Consider the following 27,542-nt stretch of genomic DNA (forward strand, 5'->3'; position numbering starts at 1 on the left):
CCCTTTCTCTCATGCCATACCTTTTCCCTCCACATGATGTCGCTGAGCCTAGGCAATCTGAAAAAGGCAGGGATTAGTAACATTCTGTTCATAAAATCAGATCAAGAATTTTTTTTTTTTTTTGCATGAATAACTACAGCAGTTGCAGCAGGATTTGCGTTCCTTTATTTACTCGAATCGTTGCTTGGGAATAAAACATATGAGCAGCAGTAACTAGATATTATTATGTTTGGAAAAAAATCTCACATATAAATATGTGGTTAAACATAACCCATGTGGAGAATAAATGGATCGAATGGATGGAACCTTTCCTAAATAAATTAAGATAGCAAAATATGCAAACAGGAGTTCTGTTTTTGAAGTCTTCCCTAATCAGACAATGAGCTAACTTTATTGTTCATGTTGTCTTACTGTGTTAACAGCTTGTTGGTGAGAGCTGCATGTGTTGAAATAAAAAAATAAAATAATTTAACATGCTAACTCTAGATATTGATATGAATTGCAATAGTGTAATTTAAACTTCTACCATCATACCATCCTAAAATTGACACAGTTGTGATTAATCCTGTCTTTTTAAAGAATGTTTCTTGCAAGTTTATATATTTAGACACTAACATTGTGACCCAGTCTTCTTTGCAAATTAGATTAAGCTAAAAAATAAATAGCTAAGTCACAAATTATTAACTAAATTACGTGTATTCCACAACATGATCTAAACTATCCATTGCACATACCACTGCTCCCCAGGTTCTTCATCAGTCAAAGCTGCAAGGAAGAGTGGCAAAGAGGAAGTCACTATTGAAGGAAACTTGACTAGAGTTTTCCAAAGGGCATGTGCAAGTCTCCATAATAAATAGGAAAAAAGTTATTTGGTGTGATGAAACTAAAATTGATCCTTTTGGCCATCAGAGAAGATGCAATGTTTAGTGGACACTAAACACTGCACATCACCACAAACACACTTCCCCAACGGTGAAGCATGGTGGTGGAGACCAATTTTTCCATCAGCAAGAGAGCTACAGCTTCAGAGAATGCTCATTTTCCAGCTACATCATTTTCCAATGACACAAAGGATAAAGCTAAAACTCCAAAGAAATGGTTTGAAGATAAAGTGGATGTTCTCGAAAAACCAAGTCAAAGCCCAGACCTCAATTCAATAGAGAGAAAAGTTATATTCTACTGCAAGTTGCCATGTCCCTGAATGGCTTGCAGCAAACCAAGGAGACGTATGTTCTCTAACAAATCTCTAAGAGCTTTATGCAAGAGCTGAATTTATACTTAGATCTACCATTTCCCTTGTACTTGTAAATTATGAATACCTTTATGTTGATCTATCAAAGAAAAAAAAATCCACATAAGACATATTTAAGTTAAGTTTGTGGTATTGATATAATAAGATTTGGAAGAGGGTAATTAAAACTACTTGTTAAATGACTGAGAGAGATGAAAACAATGCATTAAACCAACAATCTAACAATAAATATCTAATAGATTTGTTTATATAAATGCCCTATCAGCAGATTTTAAATAAGTCCCTGGTGTTTATGGAGTGAAAGGACAGAGGATATGCATTCCAACATCTTGTGCTACTCTAAGCACTTTTCCAAGGCACTGCATAAATATGCTTAACTTAGAGCTGGAAGAGAAAACTCCAGTGAGTTCTAACATTTATGGAGCAATTTATTTCGTAAATAACTCTTGTTACATTCTCCCTTTTCAATATTGGTCCAGTTTTTTTTTTTTTTTTTTTTTTTTTATCATCTAGTGGAATTATGTATCTTTCCGATACCATCATACAAATATGATTCCTAGTTTTCAGTTAAAAACTTGGTACTTTACTTGCAGTAAGAATCTTGACTTTATTTTTTTTTTAATTATATGTCTGTCAGCTGATTACTCTTTAGACTCTGATTTGTGTCAGTGCATTCAAACATTAAATCAAAGAATCATTTGTAAGCCATAAGGATGGAGCCTATTGGGGTGAGTGAGCAAAAGTGGGCATTAATGTGAGCCTAAGTGGTCAGGCTGAGTGGTCAGGTTCACTCTGCCAGAGGAAGCTTAGAGGATAAAGACAAATGAAACTTCCTAACATCTGAATACCAGAAAAAGAAGAACTAAATTCCCTGTTTTAGCTTGATAGTAAAACCTCTTTGGAAGATAGTTTGGTGCTGGGTTCATTATTTGGGATTTTGGTGATTTTCAATGTCCTCATTTGATTTATGGTTTGAGCAAAAACAACAAAAAATCAAGTGCTTTTGAATAATTTATCTTTGCAAATCTACTGCGTTAAACTAGAAAACACTTTCTGTCTTGTCGAGTGTAGCAGGTGGACTCACAATGCAGGCAGAGTAGGAGGCAGACTGAGTTTGAATCTTTTTAATATTGATAGGATAGATTTATAGGAAAGCAAGCACAAGAAGTAATCTCAGAGGAATAAGGAAACAATGATGGGAACAAACAGGAGAATCCAATGCTGAATAACAGAAAAAGAGGGGCTTATAGGCTGAAGACTTGATTAGATCAGGCTGATTGGGAAAAGTCTGCAGTCGAGAGTAAAGACTAGAGAGGCAAGCTGAGTGAGAAACAGAGAGATGTACGGGAGTGACAATGGAGAAGAATCACTAACTTGCAACCAAGAAAAAGGTAATTCCAACAATAACAAAGAATACATTTTCATTGTGAAATTTAAACATGAGTAAATAAACAGCTCTGAGAAAAAAAAATGTAAAGCAAAAGAAAGCTGACAGAAACACAAAAACAAAGAATAAGGCTGAGCACACTAAAACAAGAAATTGACAAGAAAACACAAACTCTGAAAAAGACCCAAAACCTAAATAACCTCTGACACTTTCACAATAATGTAAGCTGTGTACAGAAATTTGAAAGGGTTTTCCCACGGACTGAACAGGACACGCAATAAAGTGGAAGGGCTTGGGCTTTGATCAACAGAGCTGGAACCTCAGGAGCCTAAATGATGATTTCATCCCCCTTAATCTGATCAGCTCATTATGGGGCTCATCAAACAGAGCATCCATGCTGATGATGCTTGAATTTTTATTTTTAAGATGGTTAACGCATGTGATAATTGGCATGAGTGTGATTCTAGCCCAAACTTCTTATCCCTAAGCCAGTCACAGAGATCATCCTTTTTGCAGCCTTAATACTCGAGGTTCTGTAATCCAGTGTGATCACATCCACAGGGGCAGGAGGCTGATGAAAGAAGAAGCGGACCCCTGCAGTGTCACCATGCTTTTAGCTGCTGGAGTACATGCAATAGAGAAGAACCCAAGGGAGGACTGCAAAATCATAAATCACAATCCAGGAAGCACATGAAGCAGCTTCTGGTAGTAAACGGTCAAATTGTCTTGTAATCTGACCATTCACTTCATTCATTATCGTCTTTATGTTTATATTTTTAAACGTGTTTATCTGCTGAACATTGTAAAGTATCCATGATGGCATCTTATCCATCTATCATATTACCATACAAAAGAATTCAACATTTTGAAAACAGCTGATTAAATTAAATATATGAAGAATAAATGATCCCACAGAGTTTCTTTTGTTTCTATGCTGGATTAATTCACTATGAATTCCATCATAGCTTGGAGAGCATACTCATCATCATGATGAATGGCATTATTGTTTTGTCAGGAAAGGCAGTTAGAGCTCTGGAAATAATTTGAGATAAATTAACATGGCAGGTGATTTGAGCAAAGCAATAGAGCAATTAGCACAATGTTCCTCCTTCCTCACAACGAGGAAGGTGGAAGCTGTAGTCTTCCACTTTCAGGAAGAAAAGAAAAATTCCCTTGAAAGTATAGATAGTACATTCTTCAAAATGTAAAAACATAGTATAGTAAGAGATTAAACAGATTTAAATTTCATTAATGACCTAATTAATAATTAATTGTTGCCTCTAAGCTCTAGATCTCTAGAATCATGTGACTCTTTACTTCTCCAATCTCCTTGTTTGATTTGTCAGTTTCGGTGCAAATAAGGCCTTCAACTCATGTATTTGTGAAATCTAAGTTCTGATGGAACTGTTTTCTGGCAGAGGAAGAAGATGTTACTCTCATAAGAAAGAACAACACTTAACTATTTTTTTATTTTATTTGATAATTTCATTTTCTATTTTATGTAATTTCCATGGTTTGGATTTCTGACAGCTCCTTTGAACAAAATATAGATTGTGATATTGTTGGAAACGATGTGGTAAAAAGAATATTGCTTGAGATGTTGAAATAATTTTTAAATAAATTGAAGCAGTGAAGGCCTGTACTGAACTTGAAAGATTTTAGACAACAAATGTAAATAATGATAATTTATTCTAATTTGCATTGTCTAAAGCTGAAAACAGAAGCTATGTGTTTAGCTTGGAGTCAGTTATTTACAATGAAGATCTATCTCTGCCACTGGATGTTGCTCTGTTTAGTTAATTTCTTGCTGGTTAGGTTTTCATTCATTTCTGGTTTTCTGTTTCAATACTTTTTTTATTTCTAATATAAGAGTTTTTCTCCTTTGTGTTTAGTTCAGCTCCCCTTGCACTAACTGTTAATTTGTCTCTTTTTCTCAGTTCTCCTGCTTTGTGCTTTCCCCCGCTGGAGGAGCAGGATGGGAATCCCTTTTCAGACTCACCTGGTTCCCAAGATGCCATTCAGCAGTTTTCAGTGTATACAAGCTTACTTATTAGTATTCTTAATCCTGGTTTCTTCTGTTGTTCCCTGTCGAGTTCAAATCATCATGCTGCTCCCAAGCTCTGGTCTGCGTTTCTGTCTTGCTTCAAACTCACAATAAATCAAAGTGGTAATGGCAGCAGCAGCTCCTTAACTGACTTCATCTATGTGAGAAACACAACAAAACAGATTATCTCTAAGTAGTGAAATCTACTAAATGAAAATGAGCAAATCTTTGACGGCAGCAGTGGCTGCTTTAGTTTATTTGTCTCGCCAGGGATGTAGAAAGGGGCTGATGCTAATTTTGCTCATTAACTATTGAAGATGGAAATTTGTGACACAAACAGAGCTGTTGTCAATGCTTTAAGAACCCTCACATGTCCTGAGTTAGATTTTGAAAACAGGCTGTCTTTAGAGTTAGAAGAAAATTTGGAGTTTTTCTTTCTTTTTTGTGACATCCCCTCAAGAACTTTGCTGTATACTTATAATGTGACATTCTGAATCCACTGGCCTCTTTTCTTTATGTTTATCCTGTTTCCCTTCATTCCTTCCCCTCTTCCTTTCTGTTTATATTTTTGTGTGTCATTCTTGCACCATGGAGGCTTTTATTCGACTGCAGTTTTAGTGCAATTGATTATGCCAGCCTCCTGTTTAACACAGTATTTTTTTTTCTTTTTATCCTATCCGCAGTATCAAAACACACATACATATTAATCCCTTCTCCACACCATAAACCATGTATTTGACATTTTTTGGAGCAATTTCTGTAAACCTGTGCAATAGGAAGCAAAAGGCACACACAAAGTTCAAATCCTCAAAGACAAGGGTGGGAAAAGTGAGAATATCTGAGAAAAAACCCGCAGCTCAAAACATCCTTCACATCTTCTCTCCTATCCACTCTCCCTTTCTCACTGTCTCTCTCTTGCTCTGTCTATTACTCTCTCACTCTCCCTCACACACACGAACACAGACCCCCCTCTCGCACAGAAGTAGACAGAGAGCAGTGAAGAGCAGAAGGAGCTGGGTGGCAGGAGGGAGGCAGGAGGGCTGTTGTTGATTGAACAAAGCCAGGGAAGAAGCGCACAGTCGTGGGGTGAAGAGCAGCTTTGAAATGCCTTGAAGGGAGCCTGCCAGTTACTCCTGCAGAGACCTGAAGGTAAGCCTCTACTGTTGAAGAAGAAAAAAAAGAGGATAAAACAGAAGGGCAAGATAAAATACGAAAGCGAAGGTTTTTAAAGCTGCTGATGCATGATACGACTGTGGCATCACATCCAAGCTCCCCCCACCTATACATTTGACTGCAGTTGGCATTGCATGCTGCGTTTCATCTCTCCAATCCCTTCTCCAGTGACTTGTCGGATGAAAAGTGTACGCATCTCCTTATGAGAGACCCAAAGCTGTGAGCACCAAACAAGACAGTGATAAATAGCAAAAGGGAGAATGAGGGATACGATGTAGTTGTGAAACAGGAGAGCTGGAAAACAAAAAAAGTGTTGATGAGAAAAGTACACAAATTCCCCTCCTCCAGCGCTCATCACATCTTGCCCTTTTTATATTATGCCACCGCAGAGCTACATAGATCATCTCTATGCATCCACTCGCTCTCGTGGCGGGGGCAGGGTAATCAAAAAGGCAATGAATCTCTGACGCAAGCGGAGAGGAGCCTGTCAACAGTCCTGCTGTTTGTTCCTGCTCGGATTTTGCTCTGTAGTTCTTTCAGTGCAATGCAGGAGTTTCACGAGCGCAGCATCAGAAACAAGAGTAAACCTGAAGCGAACGTCAATGTGTGTGCTGCTTCAAATCATTCTTTGTGCCTCTGTGTGATGCAGCAGGAATGGGGGGGTCTTCCACTTTCCCATCATAAAGCACAGTATGTTTTATTTATTTTTGGTTTTCATTGTGTTTTCATAGATTCTACAAAATCCATGAAAACGCACATTTTTCATAGATCATAGATCTTTCTGCTTTATTTCTGCAAAAAGAAATAAAGCAGAAAAGAAAGTAAGACAAGTCTCTTGATAGCTGTTGGCTGTTTTCATGAATGTTGCAAACTGTATTTAGAGATAAATATTTGATAACTATTGACAAATATTTCATAATTCAAATCAATCTCTTTAGCATGTTGGCTTACAAAATTTCTGCCTCATAAGAGGGGTTGATTGGAGCATTTGTACATAGTAACTGTCTAACACACAAAGATATGCATGCAGTCACAGCAAACTCAATTTTTAGAAAACGGTGAAAAGCGAATTGCTACTCAGAGGTTGTTTAATTCAAATGTGAACTCTTGCAAAATGAGATCACATTTCTGGATTTCTGTGCAGAAACCTTTAGAACAAGCTAAAAAGACAAAAAAAAAAAAAAAAAAAAACAACTCCTATTACACCCAGCTAATCATCATCAGGATTCTTCAGCATTTCTTTGCAGTTAGCATACAATAAGCATATGGTTCTGCATGTGAGAACATAAATTCTGTCTGGTGTAAAAGTGATGAGGCATAGAAAGAAATAGCATTGCTCCAGTAGAAACTGTTTAGAAAATCCGTTATAAGGTACAGTATGAATTGAAGGAGCAAAAATCAAAGAACTTTAAGGGTTCATGGTTATTATCCATTTGTTTATTCTTGTAGACAAAGCAATGTTTACAACTTTTATTTAAACAGGAAGAAAAAAAACTCATTGAGATTTTTTTTTTTCACAAGTTTCCTGAGCTATTCAGCAACAACTTTCTGTAAGGTTAAAACATAAAATAGTTTTGAGGATAATACAGGTGAAGGGACATTCTGTGACAGGAGTACGGAGCTCAACATTCTTACAAAAAACTCCCAGTGTACATAAGTTACCATCATTGACTTTTCTTTAATGGTTTTAAAATAAATGTCATCCAATAACAGTTTTCCAGTTACTGTTCATGCTGTGTTTTTAAAGGGAATGTCAGAGGAGTTTCACTCACGCTGTGTAGACTCTTAATCTCTTTCCATCTTTGTCCTCACTATTAAAAACTTTACTTATCCACATTCTCAAACTAATAAAGAAAAATAGAAGGTCAAACGGACTGAAGGATTTCTTAATGATTGTCCTTGTCACAAACGCTGTCCCTTTCCCAAAGTTACTTTTATCACTTTAATCTCCCCAGAGCCTGCTCACAGCTGGTTGAGCCCTGATTGGGTGTCCCAGGGAAGATAGTGAGTTGGTGAGATCTAATGCTTTTTAATGGATAGCCCTTTTAACCTTAGTATCAGTCATATCACTGTAGATATAGCTCACAGTTGTGTACCTAGGTCCAGCTCCTTCGTCCTTGTCTTCCAAGCCCTGATCATCCAAATGGATGAGCAAAACTGGGCAAAAGGCCAAATATAATTTTCGCCTGGGTCAGAGGAGATTCTCAAGAAGGAAGATACTGTGAATAATTAATTGGATTTGTTTTCTTAGTCAACAATATGTGTCTCCAGAGGGCCTGCAGAACGCTCTGTTTTTTAGACAGATCTACATTTTCACATACCGCAGCAGCATATTTGTGTCAAGAGCTTAGCCAGGCGTGAAGCTTATTTATTTATTTATTTTTCATAATGCTCTGGAAAGTGTGTGCACATAACATAATGCTGCACAAGAGTTTTTTTTCTAATACTGTTGAAAAATGTAAATGGTAATCTGTATTTGCAGGTCTAGCACTCTGATAGCAAGAACTTTCAACACTTGATACATAGCTACATTTACAAGTCACAGTCTTGCACTTTCTAGGTTCAATGTGAATTTAATTCATTCCTGTGCTGTGTAATAAAACAGGCAGCATACAATTTCCCTCACAATCTTTTCCCTTCCAAAGAAATATTTGAGTGTTTACACTCTCATAAAGCTGCAGCAAATACAAATCTGTGTCGCATCTATTGTCACCTGTGATGCCAATGCACAAGATTTGCAGTATAAAGCTTTGCTGTTTCATATGCAGCCTCATAATACTTTCATAATAACTACAGCTTTATGACGCATAAGGTTTTGACAATATACGGGCTGTCCCTTCTGCCCACACGCAGAACAAAACAAAGCTTCACCTTCTGCCTGCTTAAAAAAACTGCATAAGGATGATCATTTTGTACTCTGGTTTGCTCAGGACCTCTATATTTACACAAATACACATTTAAACAGACAGTCACAGAAACGAGGGTGATATCTGATTTCTTTTCTTGCCTGGATTCTGCAAGAAAATGTATTTAATGATTATGAGTTGATCTGTGGTACATATTGAAGAGATGCATTTTTTGTGTGGTTTTAGTAATTGTAGTACAGACTTCACATTGCAGTAAGATTTTACAAAATCATTTCAGCTGCTGCAAATAATTTCAAAAAAGTAAGTAAAAAGTTAACATCTATGAGATACAATTACATGTTATATTTTATGTTCGTATTTCTGCAGTGAAGGTGGTTCATTTATTTGTTCCTTGAGGCTTTTTGGGTATGATGCTCTACGGAAATAGTCTCAGCATGGTCAAATGAAAGTTGCTTGTTGCTATCTGTTTCTATACAATGGTAATGTGGAATTTAAGCTGGTTTGGAGTGAACCAACCAGGCTATGCACAGCATTATTCCATCAGAGTTTGCTGCTACTCAGGAAGTGTTAAACAAGATAAAGTAGTTCCAAACTACCATGGAGCTCAAAATAGACTACAGACTACAATTCTAAAATAGCGCAGAAAATTTGCGCCATTGCTCACAACTTCACCTTCTGTTAGCTGAAAATTCTGCCAGAGGCAATCTTTGTAAACAGGAGAAGGCCCAGACTCTGCTTTAAGCCAGATTTTAATCAAGCAATGCCCAGGCTATCTTCCATGTGACTTTGCTAATGCTGTATCAATCTTAATCAATTCATCAGGCTGGACAGCTGATTGTGAGTCAACGAGAATAATATGCAACATGTCAAGTCCAGGAAAAGCCCAGCGATGCAATGTCTTGGATGTCATTCTTCAAATGACTCTAAAATCCCAAAGTTTTCTCCTCTAGATGATCTCTGATACATTTACCAGTGTTGACAGACTTAACAGTATAATAAGATCATGAAAGATGCTGGGCTGAAAAAACAGTGAGAGCCTTTGCATTGTTACTAGTACAGACTGGTATGCCATGGATGAAACCGCTTGCTGCTTGAGTTCCTTTGAACACATTCACTTCAATATGACATGTGTCTCCAAAGTAGAGGAAATTTCAGCTACTTATAACATCACAGAATCGAATGGAAATAAATAAGTCTCTTGATGATGAGATTATGCTTAAGCATTGAGGCTGCTGTAGCCAACTTATAACAGCAGAGTATTTTTATTTATTTATTTTTACATTATGCTGCAGTGATCGGTTCACCTACTTAACAGTAGGAGGTGCAACCAAGAAATTCTACAGCTCCTCCACAGGAAGTGCCATAAAAATTAATATTACAGGGTAACTACAGATATTAACACTAAATTGATTTTTTGTGATTTTTGAAGTTTAAGTGACATTTAGAATAGAATAGAATAGAATAAAATAGAATAGAATAGAATAGAATACAATTCAACTTTATTGTCATTGCACTGTCGCATGTACAAGCAACAAAATGTAGTTTGCATCTATTCAGAAGTGCTATATTGGATATAAATATTTATAAACAGTTGTACAAGATATAAACAGAGAATAATGACGTGCTATAAATGTTTTGTACAATATGAACATAAATATGAGAGCTATGTACATATTATACAAATTACCAGGATTGTACAGAATATACAGGAATATGAAAAATGGATTGTGTATATATATTAGTTGTCTTATAATACAGGATAAATAATGGCAATTTAGATTTACAGATTATATAAAGATTATATACAATAAATGAATATAAAATGAATATACATTTTTTAAAATCTTCTAGCCATTCAGCATCCTGTAGATTACCACTTGTCCAACAATGTCCTAGTTAACAGAATAGAAAAAGACAGAATCCATCAGACTCTGAAGACACTTTCAATCACTGTGTATTTTGTTAGATCAAAAATTATGTTAGCAGATTATATTAGCAAAAATTATGTTATAAGGTGTATGAGTGTGAGAACAAAGGATCGCTGAATCCCTCCATCCTGCATCAGTGCAACGAGCCTCTCACTTCAGTTGTTCTTCTGTCCGCTCAGAATTACACAGAGGTTGTTTATTGTTCATTATGAAACATAACTTTCTCTTCATTTACGGCTCCACCATAATTCTCAGAGTCCACCTCCTTGCCTGTTACAAAGCTGGCCACTTTTTACACGTTTGTCAAGATACCAAGAGGTTTGTCTTGATCTTTTACTCCAGCAGACATAACAGTAAACTTTCAATCACAGTGTGACTAGAAAAAACAAAACAAAACTGCACAGCATGTCGCTGCCATCACTGACGTACAGGAAGAGACTGAGCCATTTCTTACTGTGATGACTCAGTTTCTCTTCAGTATTTTGTTGCAAGAAAATATGTATCTGTGAGCTGAAACCAATGACCAGTGGTCACACTCACACTGACCAACTTTTCACAGCTGACTAGTTTCCCTCATCATTTTTTAACGTTTTAGAGTCCAACTGCAATTTTCTTTGTCTGACTGATTTTTCTGTCTGTTGCGATTCTGCTTTGGCATATTGAATTTTTTCAGATCATATCATGTTGACCTTACACAGTGAGGCATGGTCAGGTCCGCCACAAGAATGACCAAGAATGGCTTGCACAAAGCAAACCTTACTATTTGAGAGAGTGAGAGTGACAGATGGTTGCTTTGTTCATTTTTAAAGTGTGAATCCATTTGCAAAAATTTATTCCAGTACTTGAAGCATTTTATGCCTTGGTTAGTGTTTTATGAGACCACATAATTAAAATAGAAAGGTCCAGCACTGTTTTCTTGATGCTGGCTTAGTGAACATGAGTGATATATTTAATTTAACGAAAGTGCGATTACTCTTATTTTTCCCTTTAAACTTTGCAACTTATTGCAAACAATGTCACAGAGTCATAATGTGAGCTAGTAAGAGTTTAGGTCTGGTCAGTGAGGGTTAGAGTTAGTTCCTCTGTGTATTTGTTGTTCAATGTTTTATATTCATAGCATGTATGCACTTAAGACATCATCTTGCAAGTGAAGGGAGATTTTATCATTGTTTGCTTTATGTTTATTAAAATTAGACTTCAACTCCTTTAACTGCAACTGTCTGGTGTAACAATTGATTGATGCTTTGAAACATCTATCCACTCACACAGTGGCAGCTATATTAACATGTGAGTTTGTAGTAATTTATACTTAGAAATAATTTTATTTTGTGTTGTGTTATCAAAAAATGCTCATTGATCCACATCATTAAAAATGTGAATGTTCTTCCTCACAAAGAGTGCATCTGGGGAATTTTTATTTCTTTGCGTATGGACAAAATGTTTTTCTATTGCAGAAGAATCAATAACAGGCATAAAGAAGCATAGGAAAGTCAAATTGATTTAGATACTAGATACTTCCATATTAAACCTTCTTTCAGAATTGTGAAAACAACAAAAACATCCTAAAGGCACACTCAACTTTTTAATTTACTTGAACTTGAATTGTTGTAGAAAACATGACACCTTACTTGTGGAAAAAAACATATCTTAACTCTAAATAAAGGAATAGAGCTATTTCTTAATGAGTGAATGACAGAATGTAGTGTGAAGCCCTTTGGAGTCCTATGGATTTGACAAGGCACTATGCAAGTACAAAGTCATTACCCTTTAACATATTCCAATACTTGGTAACACCTGCATAGCCCATTTGCGAGAAAATAAAGAAATGCGACCACCTGACATGATATGTGCCCAAAATGTAGTTCTGTAATACTCTCTATCTGTGATATATAATTCATCTACAATGCATTGTGGTGAAGTTTCTCGCTGCAACGATTGACTTCAGATGTCTCACTAACTGGTAATTATTGCTTCATGTATGAAGCAACCCCTTATGTCCTTTGGTAACACTTCCAGATGTAGCAATACATGCAATCAAACAATTGACATAAACATTGACACTCAAATTATGTCCAAATCAGAACATTTATTATGGGCTCTTGAGATAGTGTTTCAAAGTCTTTAAGTGTTTTACATCTTTAAGTTTATTACTAGTCTGGCCATTGCCATCCTGTGATTTTGCTTCATATCACTGTCTGGGCTTTCTCCCACTGACAAGGATTTCTCCCGTAGAATGTCTGCTGAACCAGTCAGCAAGCAGAAGGAGAAGTTATGAATGATGATAAATTTCTGTGCAGTTTTAGAGTAGTAGTCTGCCTGCATGTTTAGCATGGCAACAGATGACCATGCTCTCTAACATTAAAATAACATTAACATTTGGCTTGGAACTTCTCCCTTTGCACTGGAGGATGGCTGTTTGCAACGTAAGCTGGCACATTACAGACGTCACGGGCAAACTTTTGCAATTGGTTACAGTTTAAAACTTCAACAAAGTCCATACTTTGTGGAAGCCATCATTTCCCAAAACTGAGAGCCCAGTCAAAGTAAACAGCATAGAACAAGGGACTGATTTTTACAAGGCTAGTTTATCACCGACACTTCAGTGGAAAACATGCTGCATTACTGAGCTGGAAAATACTTCAGCCTTAAATTGTTCAACACATAAGTGACAGGTCCTAATCTAATTTCATTCTCAGATGATATGTACTGACTATTGGAAAGAGAAGAAGGATGCTCAATGGGGCAAGTACGGAAACACAACATTGCGATGAGAATTTTAATAGAGATCAATTGACCTTTGGGTCCCCCAGTATTCTGTGTACTACCTGACTCAGCAGCTCCATCCTCCATTTAAACCAAGCCTCCCTGTTCCACTGTTCTCACTTGTCCTTCTTCACTTTGGAACAAGAAGCATTGGACTTAGCAACTGCAAAACTGTACTTTAAATGAGATTAAATCCAGTGTAACTTTAAACCTTGACAAGGTGAAATGAGGTTTGCAAAACCATGTGCACCAACCGAGTTTCACACATTTCAAGTCTTTTTATCTCCATGTTGTCTCTCACACTACAGGTCAGCGTGGTTGAAGAGGGTGCTATTTGGCTCCTGTAGGTGTTGGAGTTTTAATAATTCTCCTCCCACTTAAGCAGCAATGTAAAATAATCCTTATCTTAAAAGAAGGGCTTTTGCAAGCTGCGGTGCCTAGCCCCACTGATGTATGAAATGTACCGTACTGCAAGGAGAGAGAGATGAAACAAGGAAGAGTGAGAACGGTACATCTCAGTGTGCATGAGAAAAAGGAGAGACATAGAGGTATCATTAGGGAGATTGTTTTTTTCAATGTGATTCAAGCTTCTTGATGCAGTGTCATGTCATTCAGAAGGTCACCCCAGGAGAAGGACACACCACACACTCAGCTCACTATCAGGTATAATAGGAAAATGGTTTAGTGATCTAAGTGTGAGTGTGTGCATGTGGATCTATGGGTGCATGAGAATTTGATTGCGTGTTTGTTGGGCCAAGAGCCACACTAGCTGGGGATGAATTTAGTCTTTTGACCGAGCGACCTCATAGTGTCATAAGTGAGCAGAGATAGCTGAGGAAATATTCATAGCAGGTCTGGTAACAATGGCTCAAGGGGAGGAATGGAGGAAGGGATGGGGCCGAGTAAGAAAGTTTCATTACTTCCATGAACATGAAGAACAGAGAAGTTATAATGACCCCAATACTGGAGATAACTATAACACACAGTGGCTCTGCAGATACTTACAGCCTCAACAGCCACACAAATCTTTCTATTGTCCCTGCTGTTCCTTCAGCCGGGACAATAAATAATAAAAAATACTGAAGAACTGTTTCCCCATCTTTATTGTTATCAGAGTGAAAATTCCATTTGGAAGTGTGAATTTTCTTTTTCTATTTCTTTTTTTTCTTTTTTTTTTTTTTACAAGAAGTTTTGTTAAATCCTTATCAGTGCCACATCTCTCCCTCATCAGATTGGCTTTTTGACAAAGAGCCAAGTCAATAAAGGATACTCAAAAGGCAGCCATGAGTAAAGTCAGTTTTCATAATCTAAAACAAGTCTGACTTCAAACATCAGTAGTATTGAGTTCTATATTTAAAGTTGCACATTATTGGTAATATTGAGGTCATAATACTATCTTGACAGCAATAGGGTTTTTCATTCTTTGAATTTCAAAAAATGTTACATTAAAATGTAATTTAAACATTAACCTAAAGATTCCATTTGGAATTCTTCTCACCATTAAAGCTCAGAAACATGGAGTGGGACGTTCTTGTTATACGTTAGCAAAACTGAACATTTAGACCTCCATGTAAAATGCTATTTTGTGCAAAACTGATGATGCACATTACAAGGAGAACAACATCTCCAAATGAAACATGAACATGTTGGTGGAAGCCTATTGCGATGGGGAATGCTTTTCTTAAGCAGGGACTGGATCAAAGTAAAACAGAGGGTAGAAGGATCTGAGGAAACTTGCTTGAAAGTGCAGAAGACTTGAGACTGAGACAGATTTTATCCTTTTATTGGGAAAAAAAAATGCTAAAAATACAACCAGAGATACAGAATTAAAAAAATACATGTACTTTTCAGGTTTTTGTTTCTAAAAGCCATTATGTTCTTCTTTGGTGGTCTCCTGTGTAAAACCTAAACAAAAATATATATTACAGTTAATTTTGAATCCAGACTAGAGAAAATAAATATGTTTAAATGAAAATAAAATATTTTACACCATCAAATTATGTCCAATTGTCCCGGTAAAGGGAATAACTTATGATAAGGATAATAACTTATGAATGTCATTGTGAGTCTTATGAGTAATTCAATTAAGTTATTGCTTCCATGAACATGAAGAACAGAGAAACAAAAAAGTATATACCAATATCTAAAATAAAATTTATATTACATGTAATAATCATAATTAATAATGACTAGTATAAATTAAAATCCTTTTTTCTCTCCCTTGGTAACACAAGTCCTAACCATCTCTAACACTATTGCTGTCAAGATAGTAATATGACCTCAATATTACCAATAATGTACAACTTTATTGTGTATTACAGTATACAACAGTTTTATTATTACTACTGCTTTAGTGTTGTTGTAATTAGAAAAATAAATAAAACAAAACTAGCTGGATTAAGTATAAAATAGTTCACTGAGCATTGGAGTTTTGCTATTGTAAAAAATGTAAATGACCGAGACAGCATTAGAGACCCCATGGAAAATTCATAGCACTTGTCAATGGTTAGAAGGAAGAAAAGGTTTTCTACTGAAGCACGCTGTTCTTTTTTCAGATGATGGCTTACTGCATGGTGTGTCAGTAAATAAGGATGAAATATGTAGTGAAGTTATCCCTCAAGAAACAAGTTCTGCGATTCGTTTATACCCACTGGCTTTAAGCACAATGAGTGCTTTTGTTATCAGGATACGAACACAATTCAGCTAAAGCATCCTGTCACCCAACCGGTAACAAGATAAATGCTTGTTACCCTCTTAAAAAGGGTGGAGATAAAACATCCCATCTGGTATCTCTATATGAACACCTCTCATTTGGGCTTGTCGAGTGGATCTCAAACAGACACAGCAATTACAGCCTTATTGAAAACACACTTCGGTTGGGAAGTTCACAAATTCCCCAGTGAGCTACAGTATATTTAATTTGTGAGAAGACGTAAAATGAGCTTAATTCAGAGATCTCGCAGCCCCGGCGATGTATTCAGGGAGGGTTTTATGATAGCTTCTCGTGTGTCTCATGTCTCTGCTGTCTGTTTGTCCCTCTGTCTGTCCCTGCCCTGCTCGGATGCTCGTCACGTCGCTTTGCCCTTTGCTTTGGACCATCAATGTCAACACTACATTCCTGTGTGGAGCTCAGCTGTGACGTGTTTTCTCCCACCTCTGCAAGCTTTTGCATTCACTCTTCTTGCCTGTCGGTGATCAAATAGAACAACATCAAAGAAACATGACAGAGAAATGTCAGAAGTTGTTGAGGTCAGGACGCAGCCACAAAAGTATCTATTTGCTTACTTCATCATAAGGTTGCATGTATCCATCTGTGTGGTTGGCAAATCTATGAGATGATTTTAACACAGAGTCCAGGAGTTCTCTAAATTAATCACCTCTTGCGGGGCTCCAGAGGTGTTTAGATTCTAAAATTAGGGTTTTATCTGACACCTTCAGACACACACACACACACTCATACCTCCTCACTTTATATTAGTTTCATTTATAAAAATAAAAAAAATCACATGAATGAGATGGCCCTTTTTACTTCTGCTGTTACACATGAAAGGTGTCTAAAAATACACTTTAAGAAAAAATAAATAAATCCCACTACAGAGCGAATTGTCAGCACATCTCATCGCTCCATCAGAGCTAAAAACAACTGCAAAGGATAATATTCAGACTCATGATTTCATGCAACTCGAAATGTAAGGCACCTGTATTCTCAGCAAAAGAGATTATTAATATTTATGTCTACAGTAATTGCTGTCGCTGAGTTGAGAAACATATGGGAGCTGAGTGAGAGGTGTACGGAGACTTGTGTGTCTGTATCTGTGCACATGTATTTGAAAGGACTGACAAGGATGCCAATGAGCAGCCGGTGCTTTGGGATTATTACATCATTAAAAACAGTGCAGCTGAGCCTGCCTCATCATCCCAGCAAATTAGACAGCAGTGGATGCCGGGTCATCTCCCATGTGATGCAATACTTAGGTTACGCAGAGTACTGTGATATGATGGTCATAACAAGCTTAAATTGGGACATCTTTGGTTTATTATTTTTATGTTGTGTGGGTGTTTTACTACAAAGATTTTGATGTAAATTTTATTTTCTTTTTCTCCCTTGTGAGGTTGAGCTTTGGTAACAAAAGTCCTAATTGTGTCTAATGAGACATCCAAACACGAGAAGGATAATTCCAGAGCTTGTTAGGGAACTGGTGCATTCTATTTGTAGGCAAGTACAGCAAATTGTCAGGGATTATTTTGACATTTTCAATGTAAACATTGTGTAACTTATATCTGAAGCTCAATAACAAGACTAGCAGCATGGAACACTTTGGTAATTGCTCTGTCAGGGGAGGTGGGCATTGTGAAGATTATGTTTGAGCTACTATTTTCTAACAATGTGGATTCATTCCTACTCCATATACCATTTAACATGGTCAAGTCTTCTTGATGTTTAAGGGTGATTTTATTTCTAGTAAAATGACCGCTTCAACTAAACAAAAAATACAGTCCTAGGTAAAATCTCTGCCTAAATACTAAGTTTTTTATAACTGCATAGCCCTACTAATTGGCAACAAAGTCTTTTAACATTAAAATGTTTTGTGGGAAGTGAACGTAAACAGAGTCGTAGTGCATAATTCCAGTGAGTGTGGCAAAGAAGTGTTGGAGTTAAGAGTCAGTACATATAGAGATTAATTTAAAATTTGGTGGACCAAGATAATCACCAATAACCTGAAACCTAACATACCTGTGTTCCAATACAGGTTCTCATAGATATTCTAATCTTGCTAACAATTGTAGTTTGTTGGCTAATTCTAGCCAACAAACTCAGTATTTCTTTATAAGAGCATGTTTAAATTGGGACACAATATTCTCTGGGAGATTGTTAAATCTGTGCATAAACTGGCTCAAAATCATTGGACTTCAGAGGTCATTATTGCATGTCCTCAACTCTTCGGTCCTTCAGTTTGAGGGTGCTAATTGAGAACACAGCACTTACAATATTTTTTTTCGAAAAGTAGAGATTATATCTGTGGTTAATGGCATTTCAAGAATCAAAAACAAATTCATCTGCAAACTTTGTTAAAACTGTTTTATGCCAAGCCAACTTGTTTTCATAAAAGTACTTTCACCTTCTTTTGAAATAATGAAAATAATGAAATAATGCCAAACCTCACTTATTCTCACACTTATTCTTTGGTGCATGAATCATCAAGTTGATTGTGCTATACGAACATACATAGTTCTCAAACTATGCCTTCATTTGTGTTATCAAACACAAATGGAGGTAATGCTGGTCATGGAGATTTGAGAGGTGAAGCTCAAGAAAACAGGTTAGGTATGTGATGGTGGCTGGTAGTTTTCTGGCCCACATGCAGAGTCACCCTTGAGATATCAGTGGAACGTTTTAGTCACAAACAAAAATGTAATGGGCAACAGTTGGGGTCACTCTGGACAAGTTGGGGTCATCCAGAGGGAAGAGAGGGAAGTTATTTTAGGAGTCATGAACAGAGAGGCCGTAAGCAAGCGTTGGGAGAGGCAAGTCAGGTTTTGGTGTGTGAAAAGCATGCATTCCTGAAGGGAGTTCGGAAGGCGCTGTGGTCATCTGATGGTAGAGCGTTTGTTGCTGGACAGTCGGGTGAGGAGCTGAGGGCATCAAAGCTGCTGTAGATTGTTCAACATGAAAATCTTGAGATGGCAGGAGAATATAATCAAACCTCTGGAGAATAAAGACCTCATGTCACAAAAAGATCCACAAGAGAAACTCACAGAAAAAATGCATAAGGTCACAAGAAGTTTCTGAAGAGCTGGAGTCTACCATCAAAGTTAATCATCCAGCAAGGAGTGAAGGTCCTGCAGCTCCTATATTAACCAGAGTCCCAATGAGGTGATTAACCCCGGGTGTGCAGGCCAGCAGAGCTCTCCAGCAATCAAATAGTATCGATGCTCAATTACAAATTTTTTTTGATGAAACCCGTTTTTTCTTTTTTTATGTTTTTTTTTTTTTTTTTTTTTTATGTGGTCGTTCACACTGCTAATTAAACCAGAGGGCAACAAGACTTCTGTGTGAAAGGTTTATGTCCCCGAAGTGACCCACCATGAGCAGCAGAAGAATGTTGATGCCACACATCATGTTTAGTAAAGCAATAATGGATGCTGCCTTTTATAGATCAATTTTAAAGTTTATTCGGCAATGGAAGCCATCTTATAAAAGTAATTGTACATACAGAAATACAACAAACTAGAAAAGTTCACATCTAAGATTATTCACCTATGTGATGTTCCACAGGTGTGCTCCAGCTGAGGATGGCAGGAGATTCCCGAGTCCTCATGGACCACAACATGGAGATAGGGGTAACACCTGCACAGGTAAACTGCAAATCCACAATTTTTTGCTGAAAGGTTGATGTTTGCTAAACTGCAGTAAATAAGATGGAGAAGGAGGAGAGGAAACAAAGCTGGCGATTGCAGAAGCTTAACAGTAGGCAAAGTAAAACGGCTATTAAATGTGCAACCAGTGTGCTTTCAAGATTTATTTAGGTTTTGGAGAAGTGCTGACAAACAAAATATAATTAAATTTCCTCAATACTCAGATCAATGCATAATTCAGTTTTGCTAGCACTGAGAATGATAAAGATGTCCAACACTTGCCTATAACAGATGGTGGAGTCATGCTTGTTATCTGCGCTCATTCCCCAGCTGACTGGAACTTTTGGCGGCTACTCAAGCCTGACAAAAAAAAGGCTCAATAAGGAAAATGGAAAAAAAAACAAAAAAACTTCCACTTACTGCTGCCATGCTGAGGCTGCTAATTAATTTGTTTATGGACCATCAACCCCAGGTACTGACTACAAAAGGCAGTACTGGTTGAGACAGCTACTTCTATGACTCAATTAGACCATACAAGATTAAATGAATGAGCTTGTTTTCATGAGTGATGTAAAAGGATGGCTTTCTACACAAACTACAAGCTTTAAAAATTGACTACTAAAGAAACACTTTAAATTGTGGTGCATGCTGCTTGTATATTGGAGGGAGATGCAAAGAGGACCCTTAATATACTATATAAAAGTGCGACAGATGTATCTATTCTATTTACTCCCTTTGTCCTATATGAGTCAAAATTAGGAATGCAATGGTCAATTTAGGAAAAGTTATGAAATTTCAAGTTGGAAAAAGATCGTTTAGGGTATTTTCTTCTACAGCTAAACATGCTGGTGGGTCACTTTTGACCCGCAAGGCAACACAACGGTAAAGGTTGAACCATTCAGCCTTAACTGATTGTTTACTGTAATATCACCACATGCTGCAACAGCTCAAAATCTCCTGTCCTCTCTTAGGGTAAGGGAAAAAGTTGCAAGTAGTAAACTCATTGTCCCTAAATTTGTAAGTTTTACCTTGTGTTTACATGCTATGATAACATTTCATCCAAACTGATCAAGTTGCTTCAGGTCAATAAGCATCGTCTCTCAGTTCTTCATTGATATGGTCCTTACACAAGGATGACCTCAAATCAGTCTGAAGAAAATCATTACAGTACACCCATGTCTGACTGAAAGTGCATAATTAAACATAGGAGAGCAGTAAAAGTTCCCCTGACACATCAATGATACTACCTTTAATAAACCTGTCGAGCAGATTTTAATTGTCGGCTCTGTAATCAAAGGCACTGCAAGGTCATTGTAGTGCTTTTGATCCATTTCTTTTCCAGCTAAACTGACAGTGGAAAGCTCGTAAAGGCCAACATGAACACAACAAAATGAACATTTCTCAATGATATCCGCATGATACTGAACAAATATAGGCGACAAGTGTCCAATTAGCAGCAATGTATGTTGAGACAACTTCACATCATATTTGAAAATTTCATTTTATCACTGGTCATAGGTTTGTTTGTCAGCTGCACATGGCTTTGTCTTGATGTATGTTTGTTATTACTTCACTGCTATATGCTTGTGTTACTCAAAAGCAAAACAAGGTCAGCCTTTGTTGAAATACATCACCGAAGTGTGAAGCTGTAGTGCTATTTTCCTTTAACCCTCGTGGAAAATGACATTCAATTCAATAACAATATGTGGCTGCTAATAAAAGCAGCTTGTGTCAATGATAACATAAGAGTCTGTTAGAAATAATGGAAAATTTGCTCAAGCTAGCAACCCTTACCTAGCTTGACCACAGCTAAGGGAGAGAAAAGGAGAGAACACAGGAGACACAGAGGGAGACAGGACACAGCTGTGGAGCCAGACTGCCTTGCTGGAGCAGGGCCAGCACAGACAAAGACCCCGGTGTCCTTGTGCTCTTTTGTCCTTAGTCTGTTTCTGTTCGGGTCTGGTCCATATGCACACATTGACTGGCACCTTCAACGTCAGTAGCAACCAGAGCACAGGAGGCAACTTTATGATGCAGCTATTGATTGCATTTGGTGTTGCTGTGAGACAGCCAGATGTAATGAGTGTTGGTTTTTTCTGGTATCACTGAGCACATCACTTAAAACAAGTTCACTACTAAAACTTTACCCCAATGGTTCTAAAACCTTTTTATTAGAAAAAGCACCCCAATCTGTAAGCATTTTTATGAATTGCATTATCTTGAGAGACATTTTTGAAATTTAGACTGAACCATGTAAAAATTCGTTGTGCCACAAAAAGAACATCAGCAACATTTAATTATGTTTCCATTTTTACTTGAAGGGTGAGATTTCAGGCAGCACAAGTACCCATAGTACATGTACCATAGTTTGAGAATCATATACTTACAAAACATAAAGGCTGTAAAAATAAATTTGTACAGGAAAATAAGTAAATGTTCAGTGCAAACTTCTTTCAAGCTGTTTGTGCACGCTTATTTTGTTTTACCCTCTGTTTTTTTCTCTCTTTTGTGGTCCATCCTAGGTAAAGAAACTCCCGAAGCATCTGCGGGAGCCTCAGATCTCAACCGAGCGAACCCACTTGATTTCAGAACCTGTAAAAAAGCCACGTCAGCGGTATGTGCAGAAGGATGGCAAGTGCAACGTTCATCACGGAAATGTGCAAGAGACCTATCGTTACCTCAGTGACTTATTTACAACTCTGGTGGATCTGCGGTGGCGCTTCAGTCTATTAATTTTTACCTTGGTTTATGTTGTCAACTGGCTTTTCTTTGGGTTTCTCTGGTGGCTTATTGCACTGGTTCGTGGAGATCTGGTGCATGGAGATGAAGAGGGCTGGACCCCATGTGTGGAAAACCTCAACAGTTTTGTCTCAGCTTTCCTCTTCTCTATTGAGACAGAGACTACCATTGGGTATGGCTATCGTGTCATTACAGAACGATGCCCGGAAGGTATTATACTGCTCTTAGTGCAAGCCATCTTGGGATCCATTGTTAACGCAATTATGGTGGGGTGCATGTTTGTCAAGATTTCACAGCCAAAGAACCGCGCCGAGACCCTCATGTTTTCGACCAATGCTGTCATATCAGTGCGGGACAACAAGATGTGCCTGATGTTTCGAGTGGGGGACTTGAGGAACTCTCACATTGTGGAGGCATCAATTAGAGCAAAGCTCATCCGCTCACAGCAGACCAAAGAGGGGGAGTTCATCCCACTCAACCAGACTGACATAAATATTGGCTTTGATACAGGGGATGATCGGTTGTTCCTGGTGTCACCACTCATCATTTCTCATGAGATCAATGAAAAGAGCCCCTTCTGGGAAATGTCCATGGCACAAATGGAGAAAGAGGAATTCGAAATCGTCGTCATCCTTGAAGGCATGGTTGAAGCCACAGGTATGAAGAAAGAAACAAATGAAAAAGTAGAATTGGAGGATGTGTCAAGAATTAATATATTTTGTTTGCAAATATAAAGAGTACAAAGTGACATTAATAATGGATGGAAGGATGGATAGAGGAAATGGAGAGGAAATAAAGGTGTTCTGCAGATTTAATGTTGTAATTTATTAAATGATGAAAGGCTAATTGAACTTTCTTGGAGCATCAAAAATACTAAGACATTTAGTTCAGTAACAGTAAAAGTTTTAATAAGGATTTGGTATTACATAAGCTCATGACTGTTCTTCAATCGAAAGGGTTTTGTGTAATTTTCTTAAATGGGACGTAAAACTAAAACCTACAAAAGCATTTCAAGTGTTTCCTTGTACTCTCGGCAGCCCTCATCCCCATTATTGCTACTTCCAGGTTTTGTCTTTGATATTGTTTATTTCAAAATGAATAAAGTGTAGCTACCCACACTACAGGTTTTTGTTTTGGGTAAATTCTGAAGTCCTGGCTGGTTACATTTACAAGGCCAGGAGCTGCTGCTGTGAGAAGTCAGAGGACTAGAATCCATAGTTAAATACTCAGAATATTGAAATATAGTCAGAATATTAAAAAATATATATACATATATATTTCTAGCGCAATAAGGATAATAAAGTTCTATTGACAGGGGAACTGGCATAAAATTCCAGTACCAATTAATGATCTGCTGAGAGAATCTATTGGAAGAATTGTTGTTGATATTCTATAGCATAGTGATATGCTTTGAATGTTGTCATTTTTAATGATTTGTGTTTCAGTTGCTCTCTCCCACATGGACAGCTGTCTAAATGCAGAATGCTCAAGCAGTCCATCTGATTTTCTTTTGTGTTATTCAAATTTTTAGGGTGCACTGAACACTGAACACGAACACGCATATGTCAAGTTTGCACTGCAAACTTGACATATGCAGAGATATGTCAAGTTTTCAGCTAACACCTTTTCAGAGAAAATGTTTGCATTTAGGGAGTAAAAGATTTTTCTTTATTTTATAGTAAAACCATTCCTTTCTTCCATAATTTATTGTGTTGCTGCTATATTCCTAAATCCTCTTCATTTTATGAAATCAAATGAAAAACAATTTGATTCATAGATCTCCAGTGCAGCAGTGTATCTCATCCAATATGTGTTATTATTTTTTAAAACGCCAGCATTTGTGTAACAGAAAACATACTCCACTTTAGGGTTGAAGAAAGAAGCCGTTTAACTGCAGTGAAACATTATGTTCTGAAAAATATGTGACTATGCTGCAGTTTGTTGTAGTACCATCTTCTGCCAGCGGCCAAGTTATGTGCTATAGGTGTTGCCGGCAACAGTTTTTTTGTTTTCATTATTTGATGCTTGCAAACTTGAGATGGAGGGTTTAAGTTTTTGCCCGTAGTAAAATTATTTATACAAAAAATAAGACTTGTTTAAGCCATTTCTCAGAATTCATAAAACTCCAGCCTGTTGTTGCAAAAACAACAACAGGCTCTTTTCTGCTGAGGCTCTTTGCTCTTTTTTTGTAAGTTAGAATACTTTGCCATCTTTACATGGAAAAGGACACATTGAGAAGAGACAGAAAGCTAAGTTTTCAAAAAGTATTTTACTGAAATATAATTCTAATATATCAATCCCATGATGGAAGAATTTTGACTATTTTATTATTTGGTTATTAACTCTGTGCTACAATCTGATGGTAATTGTTTCAGGAATATAAAAGCATTAATTGAAATTAGTGTTCTTTTAGGAACTATATCATCTGAAATCACGCTACGTTTTGCTTTATTAAAAAATAAATAAATGAATCCTTTATATACTGTAACCAATTTTTTTTGCGAAAAACTTCTAGTGTACTGTATTTTTAACATAATTTATTGTGTTGCTGCTATATTCCTAAATCCTCTTCATTTTATGAAATCAAATGAAAAACAATTTGATTCATAGATCTCCAGTGCAGCAGTGTATCTCATCCAATATGTGTTATTATTTTTTAAAACGCCAGCATTTGTGTAACAGAAAACATACTCCACTTTAGGATTGAAGAAAGAATGTTTCACTTTAGGCAGTGAAATATTATGTTCTGAAAAATATGTGACTATGCTGCAGTTTGTTGTCGTACCATCTTCTGCCAGGCCTGCATTATGACATACAGGCCTCTCGGCATGCAAAGCTGACATGCCTTGAAAGAATTGAAGCTATCACTATAGAAAAAGGCAATTCCACAAATAATTGGCTCATGGAGGATGAATACAATTAGACAACATAGTTGTTACCTTTCTCTCTTGTAGTCTGAATTAGACACCGACGTGACTCACAATGCTGTAGAAAATATCCTTTTTAGTTACCTCACTACTGAAAACAGCGAACTTTAAGATTTTTTTAAACATGTAATGTGTAACTCATTCTATAGTGCATTCATTGATTGGAACTATATCGGAATTATATTTTTGGATTGAGCGATCAAATCTGAAAATAGAATCTTCTCTATTCAACAGCCGATTCCGTGGTGGAACTCTGCACAAAAATGTGGAATAAATACATAGAAGTTTCTTGATGGAGTATAACAACATGTGGGAACCCTTTAACTCACCTAAGTTGCACGTAGGTGTGAGTCTGTACATGCATAATTGGTGGCAATAGCTACTAGTTCTTTGTGGCCTTGCAAGGATTAAGTGTGGAAAACTGTAATATGTGCATGTGAATACACTCATTCCTGTCCATATCTGTTGCAGGAATGACATGTCAGGCTCGAAGTTCCTACCTGGATACAGAGGTGTTATGGGGCTACCGCTTCACACCTGTTTTATCTTTGGAAAAGGGCTTCTACGAAGTAGACTACAACAACTTCCATGACGTCTATGAGACCAACACTCCCACCTGCAGCGCAAAGGAGCTAGCCACCAAGCTTCGGGACGAACCACTTTTGCCTCAGCTCCCGCTTCTAAGCCCCGAACCTAAAACGCAAACTTTTGACCCCCTGGACTGCCTGTCAGAGTTGAATCCACTAAGTCAGGATGAAAAGATGGAGGAAAGAGATTCAAGTGACAGGGGAGAGAACAATGGCTTAGCTGCTGCTCTCGAGGAGCCTCCAATCACTGATTGACTTCCTGACTGAAGCATTACATCAACCAAGAAGTCCAGCAAAGACTGGAGCAGACAATGCTTCTTTTAATCAATGGCCATTTATTTACTCTGCAGTAATTTGAGACAACAGACTTTGTCTCCAGATTCCAACACATGCAATACTTCAACATAAGAGCATCAATCTATGGCATAGATTGGTTTTGTAGACAAATATATTACTCATACAGAGGCACACATTTAAAATAACTATAACTACTCTTAGAGTTTGGGGGCTTTTTATAACCACAAGGATCACCAAACTGTTATTTCACATGAGTTCAAGTTTTATGGTTTAAAGTAAACTAAAGCTGGAAGCCCTGAAAGCACACCATGAGTTTATTGTGGATGCACCAATATTCTCATTTTAAGATGTTGTAAGTCTTCATTTTTTAAGCTTCCATTCACTCCCATTGAGAAAACCTGTCTAAAAAGTCACCTTAAAAAATTCAAATGTCTGAAAGCAGCTTGCATGTGATAATAAAACACTGTTTGCATTTCTTTTATTTTAAAATAAGGAAAAAATTCATTTCCTGTTTCTGTCAGAATTAATACAACATCTCTCCCACATAAAAGTAAAGACATAGTGCTTCTAGTTTGCAAAAGAAGAGTTTGGAAGCCACTGAAATGTTACATCTACTGGCAAACATAGCGCAGTTCTGCGTTTCTTTGTTCAGCTCTTTTGTCATTGCTGTGCTGTCCTAAATACAGTCACAGTGTGTTTCTGTGTATAATGTCTTTGAACCACTGGTAGAGCTGACCCAAAAGAATCTTCATAGTACCTCATTTGGTATGCATTGTTTGAGGTTTAAAGGAACTACTATAACAAGCAAAAGCTGACAAATGCTATATATGCCACTGACTTTACTCTTCTGTCAACTACTTGGTTTGGTAAAGAGTTTATTTTAATTGTCATAGTAACAGAATAAATCCCTAAATTCAAGCCACTTTTTTAGGACAAAAAAAGCACAAGTTCTTGTAAGGGGATTTAACACTAACTCAACAAACCACAGACCTGCTGCTGTTGGCTGACGCCTGTCATTCCTACTTAGAAATGGCATTTAGAATGTTTCAGAAAAGAGAAATATTCATGATCATCTTCACTTTGAAAGGTTTCTAAGTTTTATACACAGTGCAGTATATTAATATTTCAAATATTTCAAACTAAAATACTGTATGATTCCTTTTAGACATGCAATACTTATAATTCAATGTATATATGCTTCTGCCATGCAAAAAACTTTTA

General features: G+C 37.1%; 1 protein-coding gene across 1 annotated transcript; it reads left to right on the forward strand.

Moving 5' to 3' along the window:
* Positions 1–5,686: 5,686 nt before the first annotated feature.
* Positions 5,687–27,542, forward strand: kcnj5 (potassium inwardly rectifying channel subfamily J member 5). The gene is made up of 4 exons (XM_055029027.1): positions 5,687–5,832; positions 19,692–19,771; positions 22,294–23,167; positions 25,909–27,542. The coding sequence occupies exons 2-4, from the start codon at positions 19,709–19,711 to the stop codon at positions 26,277–26,279; spliced, it is 1,308 nt and encodes a 435-aa protein (XP_054885002.1). The 5' UTR covers positions 5,687–5,832; positions 19,692–19,708; the 3' UTR covers positions 26,280–27,542.

This window comes from Poeciliopsis prolifica, unplaced genomic scaffold (assembly GCF_027474105.1).
Source record: "Poeciliopsis prolifica strain line A6 unplaced genomic scaffold, Auburn_PproV2 SCAFFOLD004, whole genome shotgun sequence".
NCBI lineage: Eukaryota > Metazoa > Chordata > Actinopteri > Cyprinodontiformes > Poeciliidae > Poeciliopsis > Poeciliopsis prolifica.

What these genes read in the sequence shown, in the direction of transcription:
- kcnj5 (XM_055029027.1), top strand. Translation starts at nt 19,709, where the DNA reads ATGGCAGGAGATTCCCGAGTCCTCATGGACCACAACATGGAGATAGGG. An exon ending in TAGGGGTAACACCTGCACAG is followed by an intron (nt 19,772 to 22,293) that starts GTAAACTGCAAA and finishes GGTCCATCCTAG; the next exon opens with GTAAAGAAACTCCCGAAGCA. An exon ending in AGGCATGGTTGAAGCCACAG is followed by an intron (nt 23,168 to 25,908) that starts GTATGAAGAAAG and finishes TATCTGTTGCAG; the next exon opens with GAATGACATGTCAGGCTCGA.